This window comes from Anomaloglossus baeobatrachus, chromosome 4, assembly GCF_048569485.1.
Source record: "Anomaloglossus baeobatrachus isolate aAnoBae1 chromosome 4, aAnoBae1.hap1, whole genome shotgun sequence".
Lineage (NCBI taxonomy): Eukaryota > Metazoa > Chordata > Amphibia > Anura > Aromobatidae > Anomaloglossus > Anomaloglossus baeobatrachus.
The window spans coordinates 557748178-557768658 of record NC_134356.1 but is presented as its reverse complement, the minus strand read 5'-3'; the positions used below and the strand labels follow the sequence as shown (position 1 = coordinate 557768658).

Sequence of the window (20481 nt, the reverse complement as noted above, 5' to 3'; positions counted from 1 at the left end):
CACTATTCGGAGTCAGGGGGTGGGACAACAGGAAGGGGAGGAACTACAGGAGGATTCATATGCGCAAGGGACAACAACATCACCAAGGTCCAGACGTTCATCATCACCAACGCAGCAGGCATGGGACCATGGGGGACAGGGATCAACAAGGGCGCATGGTAGCAGGCGAAATGTTGAGGAAGGTGCAGGAGAACATGAAGAAATGGAGGACGAACTGTCCATGGACATGGAAGACTCAGCAGATGAGGGAGACCTTGGTCAAATTTCAGTTGAAAGAGGTTGGGGGGAGATGTCAGAGGAAGAAAGAACGGGTAGCACCTCTATGCCACAACCACAGCGTGGACTTGGTCCGCATGGCTGCGCAAGACACATGAGTGCCTTCTTGTTGCACTACCTCCAACATGACCCTCGTATTGTCAAAATTAGAAGTGATGATGACTACTGGATTGCCACACTATTAGATCCCCGGTACAAGTCCAAATTTTGTGACATAATTCCAGCCATAGAAAGGGATGCACGTATGCAGGAGTATCAGCAGAAGCTGTTACTCGATCTTAGCTCGGCTTTTCCACCAAACAACCGTGCAGGTGCAGGGAGTGAATCTCCCAGTTGTAACTTGCCAAACATGGGACGGTCTCGTCATCTTCAACAGTCTACCCGTAGCAGTAGGACCGTATCTGGTGCTGGTAACAGCAATTTATGGAATCTTTTCATAATTTTTTTAGACCCGCTTTTGCAAGGCCAACAGAGACAACAAGTCTGACACATAGTCAACGGCTGGAGAGGATGATACAGGAGTATCTCCAAATGAACATCGATGCCATGACTTTGCAAATGGAGCCTTGCTCCTTTTGGGCTTCAAATCTAGAAAAATGGCCAGAGCTCTCCAGTTACGCCTTGGAGATTTTGTCGTGTCCAGCTGCCAGCGTTGTCTCTGAACGTGTCTTCAGTGCTGCTGGGTGTGTGCTGACAGATAAGCGCACGCGTCTGTCCAGTGACAATGTGGACAGACTGACGTTCATCAAAATGAACAAGTCATAGATCCAGAAGGAATTTACTACCCCTGTGTCATCCTGGGGAGAGTAAATGCTTGTGGATTTGGAATGTGCTTGATGCAAATCAAAACATCCTGTTTGCAACTAGGGCACAACTGCTGCCACTGAAGGGGTGGGTGTGTGTGGGGCCCAATTTTTGGAAAAAAGGGAGACTCCGCTTGGAGTAACCCTTGCTTACATTGTTTTTAAAAGGAGCCAAGATGAACAGAGCTGGGATCAGGAAAGACTTTGCTACCTACCCCGGTGTCATCCTGGGGACGGTTAAGAATAGCGTATTTTTGAATGTGCTTGATGCAAATGTAGCTGTGAATTGTACAACTGGGGCACAACTGCTGCCACTGAAGGGGTGGGTGTGTGTGGGGCCCAATTTTTGGAAAAAAGGGAGACTCCGCTTGGAGTAACCCTTGCTTGCTGAGTTTTTTTAAAAGGAGCCAAGATGAACAGAGCTGGGATCAGGAAAGACTTTGCTACCTACCCCGGTGTCATCCTGGGGACGGTTAAGAATAGCGTATTTTTGAATGTGCTTGATGCAAATGTAGCTGTGAATTGTACAACTGGGGCACAACTGCTGCCACTGAAGGGGTGGGTGTGTGTGGGGCCCAATTTTTGGAAAAAAGCTAGACTCCGCTTGGAGTAACCCTTGCTTACATTGTTTTTAAAAGAAGCCAAGATGAACAGAGCTGGGATCAGGAAAGACTTTGCTTCCTACCCCGGTGTCATCCTGGGGACGGTTAAGAATAGCGTATTTTTGAATGTGCTTGATGCAAATGTAGCTGTGAATTGTACAACTGGGGCACAACTGCTGCCACTGAAGGGGTGTGTGTGTGTGGGGCCCAATTTTTGGAAAAAAGGGAGACTCCGCTTGGAGTAACCCTTGCTTACATTGTTTTTAAAAGGAGCCAAGATGAACAAGTCATGGTTCAGCAAAGACTTTTACCTACCCCGGTGTCATCCTGGGGACGGTTAATTATGGCGTATTTTTGAATGTTCTTGATGCAAATCTAGCTGTGAAGTGTACAACTGGGGCACAACTGCTGCCACTGAAGGGGTGGGTGTGTGTGGGGCCCAATTTTTGGAAAAAAGGGAGACTCCGCTTGGAGTAACCCTTGCTTACATTGTTTTTAAAAGGAGCCAAGATGAACAGAGCTGGGATCAAAAAAGACTTTGCTACCTACCCCGGTGTCATCCTGGGGACGGTTAAGAATAGCGTATTTTTGAATGTGCTTGATGCAAATGTAGCTGTGAATTGTACAACTGGGGCACAACTGCTGCCACTGAAGGGGTGGGTGTGTGTGGGGCCCAATTTTTGGAAAAAAGGGAGACTCCGCTTGGAGTAACCCTTGCTTGCTGTGTTTTTTAAAAGGAGCCAAGATGAACAGAGCTGGGATCAGGAAAAACTTTGCTACCTACCCCGGTGTCATCCTGGGGACGGTTAAGAATAGCGTATTTTTGAATGTGCTTGATGCAAATGTAGCTGTGAATTGTACAACTGGGGCACAACTGCTGCCACTGAATGGGTGGGTGTGTGTGGGGCACAATTTTTGGAAAAAAAGGGAGACTCCGCTTGGAGTAACCCTTGCTTGCTGTGTTTTTTAAAAATGATCCAAGATGAACAGAGCTGGGATCAGGAAAGACTTTGCTACCTACCCCGGTGTCATCCTGGGGACGATTAAGTATGGCGTATTTTTGAATGGTCTTGATGCAAATCTAGCTGTGAAGTGTACAACTGGGGCACAACTGCTGCCACTGAAGGGGTGGGTGTGTGTGGGGCCCAATTTTTGGAAAAAAGGGAGACTCCGCTTGGAGTCACCTTGCGGTGTTTTACATGATTTTAGAAGGGCGTGCCATGCCTATATCTGTGTCTCCTCCTCTTTTTCCTTGTCCTGCTCTTTTGTTTTCACATGAGTATATGTCCTTGCCACTTTCTCATGTGTTTGTGTTGTGAGTTGTTTGTCACCTTTTGGACACCTTTGAGGGTGTTTTCTATGTGTTTTTATGTGTTTGTGAATGCCTGCCATAGTTTCCTATGCGGTTCGAGTTCGGTTCGTCGAACGTTCGACGAACCGAACTCGAACGGGACCTCCGTTCGGCGAACCGACCTCAAGCCGAACCGGGACCGGTTCGCTCATCTCTAATAGGTACATCCAAGGTTATAAAGGGGTTAAATACACTTGCATCCAGTTTTTGAAGGACCTCAGCTCGGAAGTTGTTCCGAACATTTTGGAGAACAATGAATCTTCTGTGGATGTAGGCTTTCACAAATCCTCCTGTCTCTTCATGTAGTCCTTCATAGACTTATTGTTGAGATCAGGGGCTCTGAGTCGGGCCTCAGTGGAAGCCATATCTTCATTTTGCGATGACTTATTCTTATTTTTTGCTGAAGATAATTCTCAGTGACATTGGCTGTATGTTCGTAGTCATTATCCTGTTCCCACATAATTTAGGGGCCATTGAGATGCCTCCCTCCTGTAGCAACATTATACTGTGCATAGAGGGTCTGTGGGCCCATCGTACTGTTTAAAAGAAGCTGTGAGGCCATCATACTTTGTATAGTGGGGCTATCATAGTATATTGGGTTCTGTGGGCCAATCATAATGTCTATCGGAAGCTATTGGGGAATAATATTGTGCATGAGGTGGTGTAAGGCCATCATATGTTATATAGGACAGTTGTGGAGCTCTCATTCTGTGTATACAGAGCTGTTGGGACATCATGCTTTCTGTGGAGAGCTCACTTTGGAACAGAATACTGGATGGGGGAACTCTGTAGGAACATCATATTGTGTGGTGGCATCATACTTTGCTTGAGGGGACAAATTGTTTGTTTGTGAATTATGATAATTCACTGTTACATAGTTACATAGTTACTAAGGTTGAAAAAAGACCTAGGTCCATCTACTTCAACCTTCCTCCACTGTTGGGGTATTATACTGTAGGAGGGGGTGCATTTTATGATGTATCATATTCTATGGCGGCCACAAAAGGTCTATCATAGTGGATAAAAACACTAAGGAAGTTCCATAGAAACACAATTACTGTCTAAATGACAAAACACACATCCCTCTCATTGTATATACAAGATGGGACATAGGCCCTTCTATGACTGTGCCCACCTACTATGGCAAATACTTTTTTATGTGGGAGAGGAGGGGGCAATGAAAAATTATGAGGCCTATAGCAAATGTTCCATGAATGCCCCTATTAGCTAATAATAAATTATGCAGTAGAGAGGATCAGCCCCTCTCACTCATCCTAGAGCTAATACTTGGTCATCGGGCAGTGATTTCACACTGACATAGACAATGGCTTCTCTTTCCTCCTTTGTAGGCACAGCACATGCTGCAGAATGTGGAAAGAGGAGCTACAGGAACATGTTGGGGAAAATGGAGGAGGGAAAAGCCACAGGAGGAGCCTGCCCTAGAAGAAAAACAGAAGACACTTGGGGCTGGATGATTTCCTTAGGTGCCCACTGGTAGCCCTGGCCCATATGTCATTTGGATGAGCATTGATAAAGGGATCATGTATCTTGTAAAAACAAAACGCATGAGAATATCGTTTTTCTACATGAAATGCTTGGCAGCCAATTGAAAAAAAATTTGCTAAAAATGCCCCTTAGGGCCCAGTTTTCAGCTACTGGGACTGAATCTTTCAAATTAACTGATCAAATTTATATTTTAAAGAAAAAGATCAAACTTACCATTACAATAACCCTTTCTTCCAATTTTGGCACTTAAAGAGATTTGTCCTGCGGTGCACAGCCAGCAACCAACCATTTTCTCTTTGGATTGTTCTTCAGGTATCTGGAGAATAAAACCAGTTCTCATATTACATTGATAAAATAGAATACACATACTACACAAGCATGGGGATGTTGACAACAGCCGGCCATTAAAGAAAATATGTGATTAAAAGGTGCAATTACTAGATAGCAAATACCTTATGCAGATAAGAAGATGGCAGACAAATCATATAAAAGGCAAACACAAGATTATGTCCATCACATGGTCACAATTTACAGTGTTTATACAGGATTGGAGACCTGCAGAGCTAATAGCTTTTTTCCTGACAACTGGATAACATTATATTAGGGAACAGGCTTAGGGTACCTTCACACTTTAGCGATGCAGCAGCGATCCGACCAGCGATCTGACCTGGTCAGGATCGCTGCTGCATCGCTACATGGTCGCTGGTGAGCTGTCAAACAGGCAGATCTCACCAGCGACCAGTGAACAGCCCCCAGCCAGCAGCGACGTGCAAGCGACGCTGCGCTTGCACGGAGCCGCCGTCTGGAAGCTGCGGAGACTGGTAACTAAGGTAAACATCGGGTATGGTTACCCGATGTTTACATTAGTTACCAGTGTGAGCAGGGAGCAGGGAGCCGCGCACACTGAGCGCTGGCTCCTTGCTCTCCTAGCTACAGTACACATCGGGTTAATTAACCCGATGTGTAATGCAGCTACATGTGCAGAGAGCAGGGAGCCGCGCACACTGCTTAGCGCTGGCTCCTTGCTCTCCTAGCTGCTGTACACATCGGGTTAATTAACCCGATGTGTACAGCAGCTACATGTGCAGAGAGCCGGAGCCGGCACTGGCAGCGTGAGAGCTGCAGAGGCTGGTAACTAAGGTAAATATCGGGTAACCACCTTGGTTACCCGATGTTTATCTTGGATACAGCTTACCTCAGCTGTCAGACGCCGGCTCCTGCTCCCTGCTCGCTTCATTTGTCCCTCTCTCGCTGTCACACACAGCGATCTGTGTGTCACAGCAGGAGAGCGGCTTTGAAGAAAACGAACCAGGGCTGTGTGTAACGAGCAGCGATCTCGCAGCAGGGGCCAGATCGCTGCTCATTGTCACACACAGCGAGATCGCTAATGAGGTCACTGCTGCGTCACAAAAAGCGTGACTCAGCAGCGATCTCGGCAGCGAGCTCGCTGTGTGTGAAGCACCCCTTAGGTAAAAACATGATATATTGTAGGAAAACCTTATTACATGCGGTTCTATCATGGAAAACAAATTAAACGTAAAAAAAATTGTATATGAATAGTCCAAATACTAATAAATCTGTACACACACCCCATACAGTACAGAATATGCAAACACTTAATTTCTTGGTTTACAGAAAGTGGAATAGACTGGAATCTTGAAATAATAATTATAATAAACCCATCACCCCGGGAAATGCCATTTAACTGTAGATTTAAGGTTAATCAGCAGGTAAATAGCGTTGCAATGATGCCCTAATAAATGCGTGACTACCGATGAAGACATGAACTTCAATATTGGTATAAATGTTAAAAATGTTAGATACTGTATTTTTCGGACCATAAGATGCACTTTTTTTCCCCCAAATGTTGGGGTAAAGTGGGGGGTGCGTCTAATGGTCTGAATGTAGGGCATGGCTACGGGGAATGAGGGTGCTGCGGTGGAGCGGGTCATCGGGGGCATGAGCAGGCTGCAGCAGCCTGCCGTGACCACGTGGGCCCGCTCATTACATATGCCCGCCCATCCTCCCACCAATCTCTCAGCGCAGAAGCCGGGGCTGATACGTGAGCGGGATGATGGGCGGGGACGCGCGCATAATTAACAGCCGGCCGTGATCACCCCTGGCAACTAAAGCCTGGAGTGATCATGCTCAGCTGTATTCACTGCTCCCCGCGCATCATCATCAGCGCGGGGTGCAGTGAATCAATACACTCACCGTTCCCCTGCAGCACCGTGATCTCCTCCAATCTGCCTGCCGCGCTGTGTGGACTGGAGACTAGTGGTGCTCACAGCGATGACGTCATCGCTGTGCGCACGTGTGTCTTCACAGCTGCGCCGGCAAACTGGAGGACAATACATTGCAGTGCTGCAGGGAACGTGGCCGGCTCAACACAGCGCTGGCGGCACAGACAGGAGGAGGAGCGACGCTGCATGGAACGAGGAAAGGTGAGTGTAAACGTTTATTTTTTGTGTGTGCTGCAGGATGGGGGTATATGAGCAGGATGATGGGGGTATATGAACAGGATGATGGCTTATAGCAGGATGACGGGGGTATATGAGCAGGATGATGGGGGTATATGGGCAGGATGATGGCATATAGCAGGATGATGGGGGTATATGAGCAGGATGATGGGGCCATATACCAGGATGATGGGAGTAAATGAACAGGATGATGGCATATAGCAGGATGATGGGGGTACATGAGCAGGATGATGGCGTATATGAGCAGGATGATGGCGTATATAGCAGGATGGGAGCACATACCAGGATGCAGTATATAGCAAGATGGGGCTATACCAGGATGAGGGACAAATATATACACAAGGCAGGAGGATCATTACCAGGATGGGGTACCTTAGTAGAGAATTTGGGGATATTACCCCCATAATAGTGTCAGCAGCAGATCCTCGCCCCATAACAGTGTGTCATGACCACATTTTTTGCTTAAAATTTTCTTTTCCTATTTTCCTTCTCTAAAACCAGGGTGCGTCTTATGGTCCGGTGCGTCTTATAGTTCGAAAAATACTGTATTTAGTGTTGTTTGAACAGCGAGCACAAAGGCTATTCTACCATGTCAAGGTGTACCTTAATATGGATTGTCCATAAACACTATTATCCTACATTTTCACATGCCAAATGCTAATTGCCTTACATTTTTTACGTTTATAGCAATATTGGAGTTCAGGTGTTCATTAATTGCAGTGTGCTGCCTCACCCTGTATGTACATTGGAGATAAAAATTAGATAACACACAATTTCCTAAATGTTAAGGTCATTGTGTAGTCCTATGTGATTACATCCTAACATGAGTAAACTTGCAGTATTTTAAGCTTATTTCATAAATTGAATTTATTGTAAAGCCCATAATAAAAATATAAATGAGATAAATGTAAAAGAACAAATTAGAGAACACTTTCAGATAACTGCAAGTTATTGGTGATAATATGGCGCCTGGAGCTAATTTTCTTAATTATCTGACAAACCCTATGTAACTGGTAGTCTACACTGATTTTGCTAAAAATAGTGTGCCATTCCAAAGTGACTGAAACCCTCCAGCAGCATGTTCTCCAGATGAAGGTGAAAGGGGTGACCCTATCAGCCATTATCAGCCATAGCAAGAGAATTTGGTCTTTCCAAGTCTGTGATTTTAAGAATATTGCATCTTTACAACATCACAAACTCTTTCAAGTCCCCCAAGAAGGCTGCTCGCCCTCGAAAGACAAATGCAAGAGAGGACAGGATATTGCAGAGAATTTCCATTGGTAATTGTTTCAACACTGCAGCTGAAATTGCTCAGCAGTAAGGATTGGTCTCCTCATACAGCATCACAACGTTTAAGAGAATTTGGAGTGAAAGCCAACTCTGCAGTGACCAAATCTCTTATTAACAAAAAGGTGATGGAGATATGCGGGCGTAACACGATACGATCTATCGTGCAATCGCACGAGCGATCGAACCCGCCCCCGTCGTTTGTGCGTCACGGGCAAATCGCTGCCCGTGTCGCATAAAGTCGTTAAACCGCCGTCACTTGTACTTACCTGCTGAGAGACGTCGCTGTGGGTGGCGAACATCCACTTCCTGAAGGGGTTGGGACATTCAGCGTCACAGCGACATCACACAGCGGCCGGCTAATAGAAGCGGAGGGGCGGAGATGAGCGGGATGTGAACATCCCACCCACCTCCTTCCTTCTGCATAACCGGCGGGAGCCGCGGGACGCAGGTAAGCTGTGTTCATAATTCCCGGGGTGTCACACGGAGCGATGCGTGCTGCCCCGGGTACGAAGAACAATCTGCGCAAGTAAGATTAAATGATTTTTTAAAAATGAGCGACGTGTCAACGATACACAATTTACAACCAATTTGCGAACGTTAAAAGTCGCTCTTAGTTGTCACACGAGACGACATCGTGAATGATGTCAGATGTGCGTCACAAAAACAGTGACCCCAACGACATATCGCACGATAGATCGTCTCGTGTGACGCCCGCAGAAGTGTTATGGTTTGGGGAAGGTTTTAGTGGTGATGTGCCATTCTGCTCATGGGTGGATCACTCCTTTTATCTTCCCCATTTTTAAGTGTTCTTAATAGTATTTCTCTGTGTATTAATAAACTTTTTCACACTTTTTGCATGCAACAAGAGGGTCCTCTTGCTTCATTCCATTATTCTAGATTTTCCAGTACATGATTGGTGTAGTTGTGCCCACTCTTTCCCATGTGTTGTGTCTTCCAGAAACTGCAGTAGGTCTGGCAGTTGAGCTTCACTCCATCCTCAACCCGAAAAGGTCCCACAAGTTCATCTTTGATGATACCAGCCCATATTAGTACTCCACCTCCACCTTGCTGGCGTCTGAGTCGGAGTGGAGCTCTCTGCCGTTTACTGATCCAGCCTCTGTCCCATTCATCTGGCTCATCAAGAGTCACTCTCATTTCATCAGTCCATAAAACCTTTGAAAATCAGTCTTAAGATATTTCTTGGCCCAGTCTTGACGTTTTATCTTATGTTTCTAGTTCAAAGGTGGTCGTTTTTCAGCCTTCCTTACCTTGGCCATGTCATTGAGTATGGCACATCTTGTGCTTTTTGATACTCCAGTAACGTTGCAGCTCAGAAATATGGCCAAACTGGTGGCAAATGGCATCTTGGCAGCATCACGCTTGATTTTCCTCAATTCATGGGCAGTTATTTTGCGCCTTTTTTTCCCAACACGCTTCTTGCGACCCAGTTGGCTATTTGCCATGAATCACTTGATTCTTCGGTGATCACGCTTCAAAAGTTTGGCAATTTCAAGACTGCTGCATCTCTCTGCAAGACATCTCACAGTTTTAGACTTTTCAGAGCCCATCAAATCTCTCTTCTGACCCATTTTGCCAAATGAAAGGAAGTTGCCTAATAATGAAGCACACCTTATATAAGGTGTTGCTGTCATTACACCACACCCCTCCTCATTACAGAGATGCACATCACCTGATTTACTTAATTGGTAGTTGGCTCTCGAGCCTATACAGCTTGGAGTAGGACATGTATAAAAGGTATCATGTGATCAAAATACTCATTTGCCTAATAATTCTACACACAGTGTACATATCTGTATATTGGTCACATAGTGGATTTGTGCACCTTTACACTATACTAATTCAATATTAAAATGTGTGTGGGCCCTATATTTTTTCTTAATAATTAGTAAAGCATATGCACTAAGTGCAAGGGCTAAAACGCATTTACCCCTGGGAGGTATACATCTACTATATGTATGTAAGAGAATTGGAAAGGTAAGCCTCTTACACATCCTGAAAAAAATCATACACACCCTGGAAAAATTAAGAGTGAAGGTCGCATGTTCACCCTCTAAACATTTCGAGCAATGGCTGCCTATTTACCCTCTTAAAAATTGAGCAAGGGCTGCATGATAACCCTTTTGAAATGGTAGAGGAGGAGGACAAGAAAATGAAAAAATCATGAACTGTATACTTTTTTTTTGGGTAGGAAGGAAAAAAAGGAACATGTGAATTGACTACAGGTACCGCTGCTGTCATCAGTTGTGCATGAGAAGTCTGGACTAGTCTAGGCCTTATTCATTTTGATAACAGTAGGCCTGTCAGTATTTTCAGTTGACAGGTGGATGCGCCTATCAGTTATTATGCCCCCAGTAGCACTAAAAATCTGCTCTGACAAAACACTAGCGGCAGGGCAGGCCAGGCCAACACCTCCAAGTCGTTGAGGGACAGTTTATGTCATGTGTTCAGCTAGGATACCTAATAATTGTACGGTACAGAGGAATCATGGAGGATGCTGTTACGGTCGACTAGGTACTCTTCCACCATCTTGCATCTACCTGTGCATTAGGGGCCTGGGCACTTAGAGAGTCTAATTAAACTGTTCCATGTGTTTGATAGTGTTCCTCTGCCTCTGTTGGACCAGGTGTGTGTCTCCATCATCTCTCCACCTTGGTTGCCTAAGGAACTATGACCTCTGCTGCCAGATGGGAATTTTTGTACTAATTGTTCGACTAGGGCCTTCTGATATGGCACCATTGTACTAACCCTCCCCGCAGCAGGAAGGAGACATAGAAAGTTCTCCTTGTAGGATGGGTCGAGAAGGGTGAACATCTAGTAATTACTGTTGGCCAAAATGCAGATAAGACGAGGGTCACAGGAAAGTCAGCCATGTGTGCCATACTCCTAACAGGCAACACTTCCCTGTTCCCACCAAAATACCTTGTCCTAGCCCTGACAACTACCATCTTCCTGAAGTGGGTACATGAAAGATAGGTTCCAGAATTAAATTCAGGATGTGAGCTATGCATGCATTGGGAGTTACTTTGCCTCACCGTATGGCAGCCAGAAGGTTCCATGCATTGTTGAGCATGACAATTCAGAGTTACAGCTAGTTTCTGCTTAATGCATACCTGCAACTGATCTGCCATATGGCTTTTCTCCCCCATACTTTCAAGCATGCATGAAGGAACAGAATGAGAGCAATCTGTGAAATCAACGACTTGCCCTGTACAATTTGGGGATTGGGTCATGTCAGTTGAGCAGGATCTAGAGGAGGTGTAAGAAGAGACAGATAACCGCAGCTTGCTGCTGGAAACAGATGTATCTCCTGGTTGCAGAGACTTCACCATCTGTTCTAGTTGTCGTGGTGCATCACCGCTGCTGAAAATATTTACTCAATGAGCTATAAAATTGATGTATTGGTCTTGTTCATGGTTACTGCTCTGGGTATCTACAGTTCAGTGTAACAAATAGAAAAAGGGTGGCCTTTCCCCAGCATGTGAGAACATGAGCAGATACCTCTTTCACCATCATTGAGTTTCTCCATTGAGCGATATCTATTGTGAGCTTACTGCCACTATAAGCAGTTATTCTCTGATTGTCTTCTGTGCATCGAGTGTTCATCATGTATGGAATTATGAAGGATTCATCACTAATGGTAATGGGATGCTATAATGGAGTATTACAGTATTTCTACAATTACCAGTTTATGGAAAACGGCCAAAGCCTCTTTGTAGCCATGAACTCATTGACAACTGGCTGTAACATTTTTCCTCTGAACAGATTTAATCCCTTCCCGACATATGACATACTGGGTACATCATGGCAATCGCAAGGGCACATTAGCAGTGCCTGTGCAATCACTGTCGGGACTTTAAAAATTGTTTAAAAGAACTGAAGTCCTCAGTGGTTGATACCTTTTAATGGCTAACTGAAAAGATGGTAATAATAGCAAGCTTTCCAGACTACTCAGGTCTCTTCATCAGGCATGATACCATGCCTGATGAAGAGACCTGAGTAGTCTCGAAAGCTTGCTATTATTACCATCTTTTCAGTTAGCCATTAAAAGGTATTAACCACTGAGGACTTCAGTTCTTTTAAACAATTTTTTAACTCTACTGGCTAACACGGTACAAAGATATATTTTATCCTGACAGCCGGGATCTGGTTCTCACAGCCAGGCACTGTCCCCACGCTGCCTCTGGCTGTTTAACCCCCCTACATGCCACAATTGCAACATTTAGGGACTGAGAGAAGGAGTGCGCTCCTCTTTCAAGCTATCAGGACCCCCATGATGTGATCATGGGGTCCGATTGTTTCCATGCACACCCCAGATCATCATGACGACCTCTGGCTAATCCAGCTATGACAAGCCTCTGAGATCATATCAGTAGCATGGTCTTAGAGGCTTGTGTCAATGTAAAATTGCTGGAGAGGGGGAAACAAAGGCGCAATAGGGTCTTACCCGGTAATAACCGTGTAGAGGTATAAATAGGTACACTCACCTGGTGAGGTTGTGCCAGTCACAACCCCTTATTGAGCATGTGAGTGTCCGCGTGGTTCAAGCAGCGGCCCTGTGGAAACTTGGTGAAAAAATGTATATATGCATATTCATATATGAGAAAACGGGCTTAAGCCGCGCTAAAAAACCACTGTCATCAGGGTGTTAAATAAAAATCTCTTTTATTACAGTATTCCAACGCGTTTCAGAGACATGGACCGTCTCCTTCTTCAGGGAAAAGAGAAAAATTCCTGTATTTTTCTCTTTTCCCTGAAGAAGGAGACTGTCCATGTCTTTGAAACGCGTTGGAATACTGTAATAAAAGATATTTTTATTTAACACCCTGATAACAGTGGTTTTTTAGCGCGGCTTAAGCCCGTTTTCTCATATATGCATATGCATATATACATTTTATCGTCAATGTAAAATTGACAGCTATAATCTATTGCATTGCTGGTGTATTGCAGTGGATCATAAAAGCGAAGGGCACATATTTAGTATGATCGCATCCAGAACAAACCGATCTATGAAACTGTGCAACTAGTTTACCCATTTTGTAACCACAGAAGAAAAAAAAAAAATTAAAACGAGAGGCAAAAAATGTATGCTTTTTTTTTTAAAAAAACCCCAACAAATATAAATGTACCACTACTGTAATCATACTGACCTGAGGAATAATGCTGTCTTATCACTTTTAAGACACAGTGAGTGGTATAGAAGAAAACTAATTCTTTAACTGCTGTTGCATTTTTTATTGTGCTTCATAATCGCAGTAAGCTGCGGCTCACATTTATCCTGCGCTCTACGCTGAGCACTTACACTAAGGATTATATATTACTCTTTGAAAAAAATCTGATAAAATTCCCAACATAACTGTAATTCGGCAGATGGAGTCATTTGGAACTCCTGTCTGGCCAGTGGTCCGGCTGTGTTCATCTTTTTACTCGTCTTTTTAAGCATGCACAAAAGTGCAGTAAACAACAGTTTTGTGCACCTTTAATAAGAAGCTCTTCTTGAAAAAAGTCCAAATGAAGTCGAAAGTAAAGGCCACTTTACACACAGAGATAAATCTTTGGCAGATCTGTGGTTGCAGTGAAATCATGGACATATTGTTCAATTTGTACACAGCCACAAACCTGGCACTGATTGTCCACAATTTCACTGCAACCACAGATCTGCCAAAGATTTAGCTCTGTGTGTAAAGTGGCCTTTAGAGGTTCAAGATGCTCATCACAACTCTAGATACATTCTTTGAGGGGTATAGTTTCCAAAATGAGGGGTTTCCACTATTTAGGCACATCAGGGGCTCTCCAAACGTGACATGGCAGCTACTAACGATTCAAGCCAATTTTGCCTTCAACAATTCAAATGGTGCTCCTTCCTTGCCCTGCCGGAATCCAAACAGTAGTTTTCCACCCCATATGGGGAATCGACATACTCAGGAGAAATTGCACAATAAACTGTACAGTGCATTTTCACCTGTTACCTTTGTGAAAGTGCAACATTTGGGGGCTAAAGTATCATTTTTGTGGGAAAAAGGGACATTTTAATGTTTTCCTTCCACATTGCTTTAGTTCCTGCGAAGCACATGAAGAGAAAATAAGCTATTTGGATGAAGTTTTGAGGAGTGTGAGGGGAGCAGTTTTTAACATGATGTCACCTTTGGGTATTTTCAGTCACGTAGGCCCCTCAAAGTCACTTCAAATGTGATATGGTCCCTAAAAAAAGGTTTTGTAAATTTTTGGGGAAAAATGATAAATTGACGATAAACTTTTAACCCTTCTAACAAAAAAGAAATAGCTTTCAAAAATTGTGGTAATTTAAAGTAGACATGTGATAAGTGTTATTTATTAACTATGTTGTGTAACATAACTATCTAGTTTAGGGGCAACAAAAAAAAATTAGACTTTTGAAAATTAGTAATTTTTTGCCAAATTTCCAGTATTTTCACAAATAAACGTATAAAATATTGTTCTAAATGTACTACTAACATATGTCACAAAAAAAACCACTCTCAGAATTACTGAGATGAAGTGTTCCAGAGATATTACTTCATAAAGTGACACTGGTCAGAATTATCTACCTGGAAATTATGAAGGCTCAGTTCTTGCTCGGTTTATCATTTAGTGTCGCCCAGGGAATTGGGTACTCGATCCCGGGCAGTTTACTACTAGGTAATGTCACTTTGGTGGCCATTGCCCGGTCCAGAGCCCTGGGTGCTTTTTAATGGGGAGTATTTACAGGGGAGATTAAAGTCTCCCGTCCATCCGGCCGTTTTGGTTTACCAACGACTCTGTCAATGATTGTCTGAGTGAGTACACCAGTGCGGTCCGGCACCGCGCCACGCAGTCCCTGCACCCCAGCCATCCGGACTCCCCGTTACACCACCGGGCCCCGGGATCACCAAACCCCCCTACCCACGGAGGGGACAACATCCCAGCTGCATCCTACCATCTCTCCCGGGATTTCCGTTACCAGCAGCGGTGGTGCCATCATCACCACGTCCCATGGGTGGCGTCACGAACAATCTCCCTAACCAAAACCATCCCTTTTCACTCACTGGCGAGGAGCGCCGCTCGAGTCCCCGGGTCCGGCCCACCGCTCGAGCCACCGAGCAGCAGCAGCAGAAGCCCCGGACCCGAGCGCCCCGCCGCCCGCAACAACTTGGCGTCACGAACAGGATAGAACCAGTCTACCTACCGGTAGAAGTGCGCCTTGCAGTCCCCGCCGGCGGCGTCCGGCAGAAAAATTTGAAGCGCCGCCATCTTTGGCGCGAAGATTTCCCGCTCGAGCGTTTTCACCCAAGCAGGGAGGGCGCGAAAGCGAAGCCCCGGCCCCAAAGAAGGAGTGCGAGAAAGTACCAAGGGGTGGGCGGGTGAAAGCCTGCCTAATGTAGCCGAGGGCATAGGAAGCAGGGACGCCAGGACCTTGAAACATATTTCGTTCCTGGAGGCCGAGCAAGCAGGAGGTTCGTTCCGTACAGCAGGCCCACGCCCGGAACAGCGGCGTGGGTGGAAGCTCGGATGGCACAGTTAAGCCATCGGCTGCAGACTCGGCTCCAGCTTCTTGTGCAAGAATGGGAGGCTGGAATGGTGGAAGTGGTGATGACCGTGCAGGCCCGTGAGGCGAAAGCAGAGTCGGAGGAGCGGGTGAGTGACCCACACCCCTGTGTCCTGAAGGGACCGGTCGCTGCGGCCGAGGGGCCCGGTGTGCCCCCGCTCAGCCTGCTGCGTTCCCTGCTTCCCGTGTTGGTCAGTGCCACCCCGCCGGTCGGCCCGCTACTCCCGAACCCGGCAACAGATGACATCGCTCCCGCCCGCGAAGATCCACCTGCAGGCGCTGCCCGCAGATGACAGCTTGCCCGGCCAGCACCGACCCCGCTCCCCTGGAGGGTGCCCACTCTCCAAAGGGAGCCATCCAGCCCGGAAGCGGCCGCACCCAAAGAGGCCCCGGCAGAGGTGGAAGATAGCCCACCTCAAGCCCGGAAAGGGACACTGACAGCTCCCAAGCTCTAGGCCTCGGCTGAGGCTGCGGAGGGTTGCCGCTGCAAGGTAGCAAAACAGGCCGCGACACAGCGGTGCCCCCCTACCCAGAAGGTGCCAGTCGCGGCCCGCATCGGGGGGTACCTGCTGGGCCCAACCCCCGCGCTAGAGGAGCCGCCATGTTGGGAGAGGCAGCCAAACCTGATGGGCCGAGAGACAGAGGCCCAGGAGAAAGAGAAGGCTGCTATCCTGGCCCGCACTGTAGAGGCAAAGGATGCTCTCCGGAAAGCCTCTTCCGAAGCTCGGGGCCCGATCTTTGAAGGTCAAGTCCGGCATTTCTACCCCCGGCGTGGATGGGGGTTTATTCACGAGCAAAGCCTTGGGGTCTAGGCGTTCTCCTCCAGGCAAGATGTGCACAGCCAGCTGCCCCTGGGCCATCCGGAGCGTGACCTCTGTTCGGGTGAGTTGGTTAACCTATACCTGCCACCTGGGAGAGAGGGGCTGGTTCGCCCTGGATGTCCAGAGAAGGGTGAGCCATGATGACCTCGAGCAGCCCCGGTCACCTCCTCCGCCGTGCAGTCCCAAGGCGGATCTGGAGGAAGTAAGGGGCGACTGTGACCTCCAGTAAAGGCAACGGTCCTCCGTTGCAGCCAAGTTGTCCCCCGTTGGGACCCTCAGCTGAGTGAATGAATACGAATCAACCGAGTTTAATCTGATTGTCCACCATGATTACCGAAGTTGTCCCCGGAGGGACTCTACGTGTTTATTATCCGCATGAGAGACTACTCATGGACATGGCCGAGAACTGGCAGGCCACCCATGAACTTGTGGGTTTGTAAATAGTTTGGTGGGCCGTTTTCCGTCCATGCCGCCTCCGGAGAGGCAGATTGGAGGAAGGGCCCGCAGCAGAGCAGGCTGGGGCCCGGCCACCACCTGGACCAGTGGCCATCCTCTGGGGGTCAGGGGTCCCCGTGGACGTGGGGTCCCTTGAAGTGACAGCCGGGTGCGTGTTACCGTACCCGTTCCCGCTCGGGCAGCCTGACCCTGGACTGGGGTAAAGGGGTGTTGCCCACTTCTTAGGGGCAGCACCAGGGCTAGGTTGCTTGGGTGGGAGAGCGGATGACCATGAACCCGTCCGTTTAATAAAAATGTTCAACATTTGAAATGTTAAAGTACCATGCCTCCCGTAAGGGAAGATTTCTAAAGATGCATATGTTGAATGTTAAAATGTTATTTATCTTTTTCTGTTTGAAAATTAAAACCGGTGATGGACGGGCAGCCCGCGGATGGTCTGCATTTTACCAAGGGGGAATGTGACGCCCTGGTCTAGCCAGGGGTCACAGGTAACAACACGCACACACACCCCCCACCCTAGGCAGTTACAACAGTCAGACAAAAACCCTTGTTGCCTCCCTCCAGGGTCTGATGTCCACACCAGGTGGGGTGGAGCCAGGTGGTTGGCCCCACCCACCGAGGAGTTCACAGGCCTGGAGGTGGGAAAAGTGTCAGATCAGTTTAGGAGTTCGAAGTGAGAGGAGTAAACGACTGCCGTGCCTGGGTTGGAGCCCAGGCACCTACAGCAAGGTTGGCAGACGGTGGTGGCCGTCTGCAGGAGTTGGTGGAACTCCACAGAGCCGTAAGGACCAGGGTCGGGCGTCGGCCCGCCGGTACCGGACCGGGGAACGGAGTGAAGCTAAGCACACAGGCAGGGCCATCGGACCCCGACCAGGCTTGGAGACGCCGTCAATAGTCAAATCCGAATGTGACAGGAACCCCAGGGGTTTCCTAACAACCAAGTCCCGATTGAAGGCAACAGTCCACCCAGAGAGGATATACAGCCACCGCCACAGGCTAGAGATCCAAGGGCCAGCGCCTGCGGGCAAAACGGGCTCCTACGGCACCTATAAGCCGGGGAGCGGACTACCGGTGGGCAACCACAGGAGTCAGAACATTTCTAAAAGGTGCAGGGAAAGACAGCCACCATCAGCTGTCCGGGGAGAGCACAACAACAACACTGCAGCCAGCTGCGGGACCCGTCCATCCGGCCGTTTTGGTTTACCAACGACTCTGTCAGTGATTGTCTGAGTGAGTACACCAGTGCCGTCCGGACCGCGCCACGCAGTCCCTGCACACCAGCCATCCGGCCTCCCCGTTACACCACCGGGCCCCGGGATCACCAAACCCCCCCTACCCACGGAGGGGACAACATTCCAGCTGCATCCTACCATCTCTCCCGGGATTTCCATTACCAGCAGCGGTGGTGCCATCATCACCACGTCCCATGGGTGGAGTCACGAACAATCTCCCTAACCAAAACCATCCCTTGTCACTCACGGGCGAGGACCGCCGCTCGAGTCCCCGGGTCCGGCCCACCGCTCGAGCCACCAAGCAGCAGAAGCCCCGGACCCGAGCATGGCGAGCGCGCCCCACCGCCCGTGACACTTGTAACCAGTTGCTGCAGAGTCCACTTACTATAAAGGCCCAAAAGCCGATTAGGAGCACTGAAAAATGTGGATCTACCACTGCGTTTCCCCATCCTGTAGTAATGTGTCCATATTGTTCCCGTCCTGTGGTAATTTGCTCATATTGCCCCCTTGTAGTAATGTGCCCATATTGTTCCCATCTGGTAGTAATGTGCCATTATTTTCCCCTTGTAGGGAATGTGCCCATATTGTCCCCATCTTGTAGTAATGTGCCCATATTCCCCCTTGTAGTAATGTGCCCAAATTGTCCCCTTTAGTAATTTACCCATATTGTCCCCATCTTGAAATAATGTGACCATATTGTCTCCATGTTCTAGTAATATGCCCATATTTTCCCCTGTGGTAATGTGACCATATTGTAATGTGACCATATTGTCCCTCGTATTAATTTCCTCATGTTGTCCCCATCTTGTAGTAATGTGCCCATATTGTGCCCTGTGGAAATGTGCCCATATTGTAATCTGCCCATATTGTCCCCTGTAGTAATTTGCCCATATAGCCCCCTTGTAGTAATGTGGCCATATTGCCCCCTTGTAGTAATGTGCCCATATTGTCCCCTATCTTGTAGTAATATCCCGTTATGACGTTGTTCAGATGCAAATAAATAAATAAATAAAAATAAGAATTTCTCACATTTTCTCCGTTCCCTCAGTGTCCTCCTTACCTATTCCTTGCAGAGCGCAGGCAGCTAGACCCCGTGAGGGCCACAACGATTGCTGTCTGTTACACAGGGCCGCTGCGATCAGTGTTTTCCTACTGGGGAATGATTTACGGCACTGATCTCCTCACATCTTTACTAATGGCAGCCATGCTGGCCAATCAGAATACATCCACTTTAGTTTTTGGCCTCTGAATAACCAGCTGCAGCTGCCATTAGTAAAGCTGTGTAGAGGCGTGCTTCTCTGCGCGGTGCCGCAAATTATACTTGTCGAAAGGAAAACGCTGATGGTGGTGTATGTACCGACCCGCAATCATCACCGGGACTAGGTGTCTGCAGGCTGCAAGAATCAGCCTCAGGGGCCGCATGCGTCCCATGTGTTTGCAACCTCTGAGTTAGACGCTCCTAATCAACTTATCTGCATTAAAGACAACTGTCTTAAATTTTCACCTGTATATAAGACTCCTGTCCACAGACTCAATTCATCAGTGTGACTACAACATGGGCAAGACTAAAGAGCTTTCTAAGGATGTCAGGGACAAGATCATAGATCTGCACAAGGCTGGAATGGGCTACAAAACCATATGTAAAACGTTGGATGAGAAGGAGACAACCGTTTGAGCAATAGTAACAAAATGTAAGAAATAGAAAATGAGTGTAAATCGACATTGATCTGGGGCACTATGCAAAATCTCACCTCGCGGGGTATCCAGGATCATGAGGAAGGTGAAAGATCAGCCTAAACCTATACGGGGGGAACTTGTTAATGATCTCAAGGCAGCTGGGACCACTGTCACCAAGAAAGCCATTGGTAACACTTTACGCTGTAATGGATTAAAATCCTGCAGTGCCCACAAAATCCCAACATGGCACATGTGCAGGCCCGTCTGAAGTTTGCCAATGAACACCTGGATGATTCTGAGAGTGATTGGGAGAAGGTGCTGTGATCAGATGACACAAAAATTGAGCTTTTTGGCCTTAAGTCAACTTGACAGGTTTGGAGAAAGAGAAATGCTGCTTATGACACAGAGAACACCGTCCCCACTGCC

The 20481-nt window shown here is 47.3% G+C and overlaps 1 protein-coding gene across 1 annotated transcript in view; it reads right to left on the bottom strand.

The window, feature by feature from the left end:
* ARRDC4 (arrestin domain containing 4) overlaps positions 1–20481 on the bottom strand; it is a 178716-nt gene that overhangs the window by 30757 nt on the left and 127478 nt on the right. Inside the window, exon 4 of the mRNA XM_075342830.1 lies at positions 4752–4854. Within this exon, the coding sequence (XP_075198945.1) occupies positions 4752–4854 (103 nt within the window). The remainder of the gene's footprint in view (positions 1–4751; positions 4855–20481) is intronic.